Source organism: Populus nigra, chromosome 3, assembly GCF_951802175.1.
Source record: "Populus nigra chromosome 3, ddPopNigr1.1, whole genome shotgun sequence".
Taxonomy (NCBI): Eukaryota; Viridiplantae; Streptophyta; class Magnoliopsida; order Malpighiales; family Salicaceae; genus Populus; species Populus nigra.
Genome location: NC_084854.1, coordinates 19,154,279 through 19,163,191, shown reverse-complemented (window position 1 = coordinate 19,163,191; position 8,913 = coordinate 19,154,279). Strand labels below are relative to the sequence as shown.

At 32.3% G+C, this 8,913-nt stretch overlaps 1 protein-coding gene across 1 annotated transcript; it reads right to left on the bottom strand.

Annotated features, from left to right (window-relative positions):
• Positions 1 to 2,597: 2,597 nt before the first annotated feature.
• Positions 2,598 to 5,683, bottom strand: LOC133689657 (omega-3 fatty acid desaturase, chloroplastic-like). The gene is made up of 8 exons (XM_062109611.1): positions 4,778 to 5,683; positions 4,584 to 4,673; positions 4,380 to 4,446; positions 4,168 to 4,260; positions 3,905 to 4,090; positions 3,708 to 3,788; positions 3,282 to 3,419; positions 2,598 to 3,137 (listed from the first exon to the last, which is right to left on the bottom strand). The coding sequence occupies exons 1-8, from the start codon at positions 5,293 to 5,295 to the stop codon at positions 2,955 to 2,957; spliced, it is 1,356 nt and encodes a 451-aa protein (XP_061965595.1). The 5' UTR covers positions 5,296 to 5,683; the 3' UTR covers positions 2,598 to 2,954.
• Positions 5,684 to 8,913: the final 3,230 nt, after the last annotated feature.

Below are 8,913 nucleotides of genomic sequence, written 5' to 3'. Positions count from 1 at the left end.
CAAACTCACTTAAACTTGAGTCATGTAAGTTTAATATTATTATTAATATTACTCTTGGGTCAAACGTTGCAGTTAGACCCAAGGCTTTTGAATATATCTTTGCAGAAAAACCTAACACTCTTAGATCTTAGCTTTTTTGATATTTTTTATGCAAGCAAAAAAAATTAACCTATGGCGTATGCTTTTGTTTTTTTTTCCTTTTCTTTTTCTTTTTAAGCCTTTTACTGTGGACTGCACAGCACAGTCCACAGTGAAAAAACTGATGCTTTTAGTTTCTTTTTTTTTAGCTTTTTTCTTTGTTTTTTAATTATTTTTTTAATTTACTTTTTTAATATTAAATTTTTTTATTTAATTATCAGATTTTTATGATACGAATCCCAGATTTGACGGGTTATCCCAGATGATTTAGAATAATTTAGATTTTTTTCTCTTTCTTCATTAGTTTTTTTCTTCTTATAGTTTTTTTTCTTTATTTTTTATTTTTAATTAATATTTTTTTATTTTATTTTGTTCATAAATATTAAATTTTTTTCTATTTAGTTATCGGCTGATGCTTTTAGTTTTTCTTTTTTTTTTCTTTTTTGCCCTTTTTATACCTTTGACTGTGGACTGCACAGTGCAGTTCACAATGAAAAAATTGATGCTTTTTGTTTGTTTTTTTTTCTTTTTAGTTAATTTTTTTCGTTTGATTTAGTTTGTTAATGTTAATTTTTTTCTATTTAGTTATCAAACTTTCATGCCACGGATCCCGGATTTGATGGGTTAATCTGGTTTCATGGGTTAACCCGGTTTCACGGGTTAACCCAATTAATTCTGGGTTAACCTGTCAATTTTTTTTTTCTATTTAGTTATCAAACTTTTACGACACGAATCTAAGGTTTGACAGGTTAACTTGGTTTGAAGGGTTAACCCAGTTAATTCAAAAAAAAATTCTTTTTCTTCATTAGGTTTTTTTTCTTCCTGTTGGTTTTTTTCTTTTTAATTAATCTATTTGATTATCACACTTTTATGACACAACCTTGTATCCAAACCCACATCCAAGGCTATTGGATCTGGTATTGCAGTCAGACCCACTTTAAACTTGAGTCATGCAAGTTTAATGTTATTATTAATATTATAAATATTACTCTTAGGTCAAGTGTTGTAGCAAAACCCAAGACTCTTAGGTATAATTTTGCAGAAAGACATAATACTTTTAGATCTTAAATTTTTTTGATATTTTTTATACAAAAAAATTAACCCGCGACATCGCGCAGGTCATGTAACTAGTATATATATATACACACACACAAACCAACTTAAAAAGTTAACCTTAAAAAAATATTAGAATAAATTTTGTTTTCTTCTAAAAAAATCATATAACTATGTATTTATTATATTGAGTACAAAAAAAATATTAATATCTTAATTAAAAGATATATTGCATAAATATAAAATCTAATGAAAGTTTATTTATTTGAATTGATTAGTAGAAGTAAAATGATAAATGTTATGGTTTTGGATTCTGTAAATTATTTTTTAATTTTAATATTTTAATTACTATGGACTAGTCATAAATTAGTTAGAGGATATGAAAAGTATATAAAAATAAATTTTATCAAGATTTTATATTATAATATTACACTGTATCAATAAATTCTATAACTTAAATATATTTTATAATAACAAATTTCAAGATTATAAAGTTATCGTCATCATCTTTAATTATTTTGCACAAGACCTCAATCAAACCTTTTTCAAATTAGCAGCCGTACAGCCCCACACGCAACTTCTGTTGCACTAAAAATTGGTTAAATATCAAACCAAAATCAATACGGAACAAAAACAAAACACCACCTGGTCATACTAAAAAAAAATAAAAATAATAGGATATGCTTCAGTACAGGCAAGCCTACACACTTATATGACCTACCAATCATAAACCAATCCTGGATAACCGATGCCTAAAAATCAAATGTTTAATTATGATTAACCAAAACCAAAACAAAATTCTATCGAGTACACAAACTGTTTTCCCACAGGCACGGGCAACAAGCCAAATATCATAAAGAAAGCAGGCCTAGTGATGCATCCAAACAAGAGGCTACGGCCATCAACAACCACGCAAGAAAAAAAAACAAGATAATATCTAAATGGATGGTTCAAAACTCCCCATCACATGCTCGAATTGTAGTTTCAATTATGGACCTCGGTACTGCTGACAACTCCCTTACAGATTCAGGATCTAGGCACATGGAAGTTGGCAATTCAGCACCACATAATTTCTCCCTCGCAAAACAATAGAGAATGACAGGGTCGGCAAATGGTCTAGGCATGGCCCGTCGTGATCATGACGATTGATGACGAGACCATTCATAGGAAAAAGGAAGCTAGCGAGAATCTTACATCAAAAGATATTTATGAGCTGCTTTTTGCAAACCATTGGTCCTTTCGGCTTGGCCACCTCTAAAAGTGAAGGGATGCCGTGGCCTTCTTTTTTCTCACACAAAACATGGAGAAAGACACAGAGCAATATGAACCAGTATTCCATTTTGTCCTAAGAGAATCTTGTGTCTTGAATCTGTCTACAATTACATCAAGATAAAAGAAAAGGGAAATGGTAGAAAGGAGCCACTGCTATATTTTTCATTATTTTCTATCATTTTCTTTTTCAATTGTAAATCAATTGAAAAATACCACATGAGATCTACAATGACGAGATGATTCCCTTTCCTCTTCAAGGAAGAGTAAATATGCATTCTTCCCTTCACTATTACATATCATTAATGAGGAAAATTCCCTATTTGTTCACTCTCCCTGAAAAAAAAAAGGGGCTCCTACAATCATTTCTGGTAGGTATCAATTTTGCTCAAAGGAAAATATTGATGCTGATCGAGTCTGGCTTCTAGCTCAAACAAATTGTCTAGGTCAGGCGAATGAGTACTGGTGATTCTGCTGATGATGGCCAGGGAATTTTACTCTGATGATGAGCCACCATGTTGAGGGTCAGTCTGGTAGTAAACAACATCCCCTGTGTCGCTAACATAGTGATCTTTTCTCATGCTTCTTATCAAAATTCCAATTAGATGAAAAGGCAGAGGGCCTGACTTCTTTGGTTCTCGGTAATATTTCCCAAACACTGGTCTTGCAGCCTCAGTCTACATACACAATGAAGTATAATAATAAGATGACAGAAAACAGCCAGTCAAAACAATCAAGTCTTTCCTTGGGCCCCAGAGGAGTGCTCGTCACAATTGCATATGGAAACAAGTTTTTATTTATCAAAATAAAGAAATACTCACTGCTTCAATTAAGTGGTAGTGTGGGATTTGAGGAAAGAGATGATGAATGACATGGGTTCCTATGTCATGATGAATGTTATTAATCCATCCATAGTCACGATCGATTGTCGTAAGCCCTCCCCTCAAGTAACTCCATTCCTGTTCAATTACAATGAAAAATTAAAAGGAAAAAATTACTAATTGAACTTCAGACCAATCTAGATAAAGTCGTCATAGACATTTATTTTCTTCATGATGGAGTATATTTACATAAGACATGGCAATGAAAATCGACTTAACTATATGACTATAGATGTCAACTTAAACATATGACTATAGATGTCAATATAATATATTAAATTGTTACATATTGGAATTTAAATATAACGCTCAAGGTCAAGGATCTAGACAGAAAATACAAAAACACAATAGTTAGGATGCACATACCTTTCCACGATACCAAGGAAGCTTGTCTTCATGACCATGGTGATGCAGGTAAGTCACTAAATCCAGCCACATAACAAAACCCTAAAATTGAATCAGAGTCGAGTTAAAAACATTCTTTGAATGGAAAAACAGAACCTTTATGGAAATTCAATTTCCATAGCATAGGAACCTACAACACAAGGAAAATTGACATTTACCACATATGGCACTCCATAGAGTTTAAGCAGTTGAACAGGACCCATTACAAAAGAGAAGCCAACAAGCAAAGCAGCCATTGCAGTCCAACATAAGGTGGAAGTGATTACATCTTTTCTCTCACTTGGGACGAACAAATCACTGTTTGGGTCAAAGTGTGAACCAGATTTTCCAGGACTTCTGCTCCACTGAATTGAATAGGATATTCAGCAATCTATTTCTTCAACTCTGAATAAAATTGCTCAAAAAAAGAACACATACTTACAAGATAAATGGGGTATGCAAGCATGGGAAACGGCACAGTGAATCGTAGCATTTTTGTAATGCCATCCAAACTTTTATATATTTTCTCAGGGAGCTACATCAAAAATAGTACAAAAAAATAAGCTTGAGGAATCATAGAAGTGCAAAAGCAAAGATGCTATAATGCAAACCGACATAGTAACAGAGAATCCATAAACAGATTATATCACTAACCGGATGCCATGATTCATCATTCTCAACATGTCCATGGTTTTGATGATGAGTTCTATGGCTAATTCTCCTGCAAATCAGTACCATCGCAAGGCATTTTCTTATTAGTAACTCAAAACAATAGCTTACAATTGCTGCGGAGTATGATTCAAACAGATGGAAAAAAAAAAGAGATCAACTTGTATAAATCAAAGTGCAAGATTTTACCATCCATGGTAAGGTACAAGAATTGAAGAATGCAGAATATGCCCTACCACACTATTTAGCTTGTTGTTATTGGAAAAACTCCCATGGCCACTACAAGAATCAAATTCAACAATCAAAACACAATTAGCATCATCAAACGAAAGGAACAAGCAAATACATAAACCCAGATCTATAAACCAAAAAAAGGTGATTACCAATCATGTCCAAGAACAAAAAGTGCCCAAAACATTGTCCCTTGAGCAGCCCAATACAAAGGCCAAACAACCCAATTGTTAAAATAAGCAGCTGCTGCAGCTAAACCAAAAACCACAGCAACATCCCTAACAACATAACTCAATGACTTCCATGGATCTTTAACCCAACAATGCTTTGGTATAGCAGTTCTAATATCAGACAATTTAAATGGAGGGGGTGAGCCAGGATCAAATTCTGCTTCCTCATCTTCCCCAACCCCATTAAAGCCAATAACTTTATTATCTTCCTCCCCATCTAATGATGCAACTCTATATGGAGCACTCACTTTAAGCCCCCAATTTCTCTCCCTAAAACACCCTCTTGAAAACTTATCAAAAGGGAGCCTTTTTAGATCTGTGAGAGTCCTGTTTGTGTACAAAAATCTTGGCTTTGAAGGGTTGATGATTCCAGTTCTGGGTCTAGGCCAAACTTGAGGGAGAGGCTTTAAGCCACATTCTGATAACACCCAGCTAGCCATTAGATCCCGAACTGGAGAAAGCCAAACTGAGTGTCCCTCTCTCTCTCTCTCTCTCTCTCTCTCTCTCTCTCTCTCTCTCTCTCCCTGGCTTCAGAGAAACAAAGAGAGGATAAGCAAAGCTAAAACAAAAACTAGTTAAATTTATAATCTACCAAAAAATAAAGAGAGCGACAAGCGAAGCAAAATATCTAGGATTAAAGAAATACCTAAATAATATAATAAAATATTATAGTTACGAAAAACAAAATAGGGAGAAATAAAAGATACGACTGACTTATGTACTTATGTTTTAAAAAAGATTCTGGTTGTGTAAGGTGGCTTTATAAAGGCCGGAGACGAGTTCGGTAACTTAGGAACGTTGTGTCTGTATGTTTGGTTCGCGTGAAAATTGCCTGCCGGCCATGGTGTTGTGGTTTGACCTTTTCAAAGGATGTGTTTTAATTTCTTCCCCTTTCTCCTTTTCTTTTTCTTTTTCTTTTTCTCTCTTTCCCATCAGCCAACCGTCCCTTATCTCTCCTCGTTGTCAGCTACCTTTCCTCTCTCTTCCCACATTAAAAATACACCATGTTTCTAAAAAAATTTAATTTTTTTGCTAAAATTTAATATGATTTGTATGTTTTGAATCGTTTTGATGTGTTAATATCAAAAATAATTTTTAAAAAATAAAAAAATATATTTAGCATGCATTTCGACACGAAAAATTATTTGAAAAGAAACCGTTACCACATTGCCAAACATACTTTAAATGCATTCAAAACACCATAACATAGACCGACCAACAGGTTTACCCCCTTTATGATTTCATGTTCGAGTTATGTGGTTGTCAATATGATGGTCACTAGAGGCTTACATGGTCATTAACTTCAGAACTCGTGGGATTAGTCGAGGTGCGCGCAAACTGACCCGAACACCCATGTTAATAAAAAAACACCATAACATCATCCTTTCTAGCCCGAGAGGTCATCTCTCTCTCTCTCTCTTCATCGCAGGTTAATTAATTTCCGACCAAACCACCAATCACATGTTATCATTATTATCCATATTCTATATTTAGAGATATATTAAATACTTTTTCTTTATTAATTTAATATATTTTATGTTGATGTGTGTTAATTTGATCATACAATGTTACGGTTTTGAATTAGAGATTTTTTTTAAAAAAAATTAGGGTTATTTATAATTATGTTAATTAGATATAAGTTGAGTTAATAATTAGGTTATTTTTTAAAATAATCAATGATTTTAGATTATTATTGATAGTGAATTAATGAAATTATTTTATTAAAGTTAGTGTTGATTTAAGTTAGGATTATACTAAATTACATATAAAATGTTATAATTGGCTATGAAATATATGAATTTGATGGATAATTTTGTTATAGCAGTAAAATTTGATGAATGCAGGTGTTTGCCGATTAATTTGATGAATAGGTTTTAACTGATTATGTTACCGTTATGGTTTATTGATAAATTATACACTTTAATTAACCCCAAGATATTAATAAATTAGAATTGTGTTTTGTTGTGTTGTTTGACAAAATATCTGGTAATTTAGGAATATTATACTTCCATGGTAATATCATTGTCAATACCAATAATGGTATCACTTATAATGGAAGTAATCATGAGTTCCTAACTATTATATTAAATATGTTCATTTACAGGTTATCTAGAATGTTATGTGATCGACTTGGTTGGAATATGTTTAAAATAAAAGTTGAAATTACTTGGAAGATGTTACAAACCAGAATCAGTCAAGCTTGTTATATCGGTGTACCAATCTGTAGTGATGGAAGTGTGCTTCAATGTTTGGAATTACGAGGATTAATGGGATTAATATGTTAGAGCTCTATTTGAATAGTAGACCTAGACAACGAAACTCTTTGAGTATGAATTTAACTTGGGTTCCAAGTAACTCTAAGAGAACCACACGGACATCACAAACAATTGGTCCATCTAGGCTAGGTGGTAATGCAAGTAAATAGATTTTGGTATAGGAAATTATTAATATGAAACCTCAGTTAAGTATGACACTTGCTCCACATTGCTATGGGGAATCCGAACCAAGTGACAATGAAAATGATCGTTATAATTATAAAGTCGAGGTTGAGAAGAAAGATGGGGAGCAGAGTTAGTTAAGCTTGTTAATTAATACATGGCTCCTTTTGCTTTTGAATTTGAGGTTGTAAGTGTGGATGATCAATATAGATGCAATAACTAAGCTAATAGTTGTAAGAATTTGGGCTTATCAGTTGATGAGTTGGAGGTTAGAAAAAGTTTAAAGACAAATATGAATGTATTATTATACTGAAGTAGTGCCATATAAAGAATTCATTACAGTATTAGGTTTATTGTTCAAATAAAACTTATGTTTAGTTGCAATGTGTTCAAGAGCCATTTTGTAGATGATATTTACATGGGAGATATAATCAAAGGTTAAATTCATAGTAAATTTCAAAATTAAAAAGGCCATATACATGTCAAAATCCTCTTGTTTTGTAACGTCATTGTCAAATTGACTTAAATATCATTATTGAGGTAATGTTGATAATTGTGAAGAGAGATTTAAGTATGAGTGTTGCAACGATTCAAAGTATTGTAAAAAGAAATTATGAGCATGAAGTCTCATATTAAAAGGCGTAGATGGCTAAACAGAAAATATTATAGTAGTTTTTTGGTACACATGAAGAGTCATTTGAAAACCTACCTAGAATGCTACTGGCCATTAGATATTTAAATCTAGGGAAAAAATATCACTTAGGATCATAAAATAGTTAATGGCAATAAAACAAGATTTGGGAGAGCATTTTGGGCATTTAGTGCCTCAATTAATGGGTTTCAATATTGTTGTCCTATAATTAGTATTAACGACACTCACATTTATGGTAAGTATAAGGCAAAGTTGTTGGCTGCAGTTGTTTATAATGCAAATAATAAAGTTTATTCATTGTGTTTTACTATGGTCGAAGAAAAGACAAATAGTGATTGGAGTTGGTTTTTAGATTTTCTTTATTGATATGTGATTGGTAGTCATAATGGGTTATGTATTATATTAGATATGCAGCAATTGAAAATTTCATAACACATATTTTTCCCTAGCATATTGGATATCATCGATATTGTTCATGATACTTTGTGAGTAACTTCAACACCAAGTTAACTGTTTCCTTAGAAAATATATTGTATAGGACGTGTACAAATAAGAAGTTTTTAATAATGTTTTAAAATTTCTCATGGCTTGCCTGTAACGGCTATGGTGCAAATAATGTTTTTAGGTGTAATAAATATTTTATGGAGCATAGAGAAAAAGTTAAAGACGTTTTGAGTTGTGATGTATTGTGGCCTCTAAAGGTCCTCGCTGAATTACTTATTGACGTGACAACTTCTAGATCACACTTTGTATTTCTATTTGATCTTAAAGCCGAGTTATTTCAATTTGAGACACCTCCAAGGCAAAGTTGTTGGCTGCAGTTGTTTATAATGCAAATAATAAAGTTTATTCATTGTGTTTTACTATGGTCAAAGAAAAGACAAATAGTGATTGGAGTTGGTTTTTAGATTTTCTTTATTGATATGTGATTGGTAGTCATATCGGGTTATGTATTATATTAGATATGC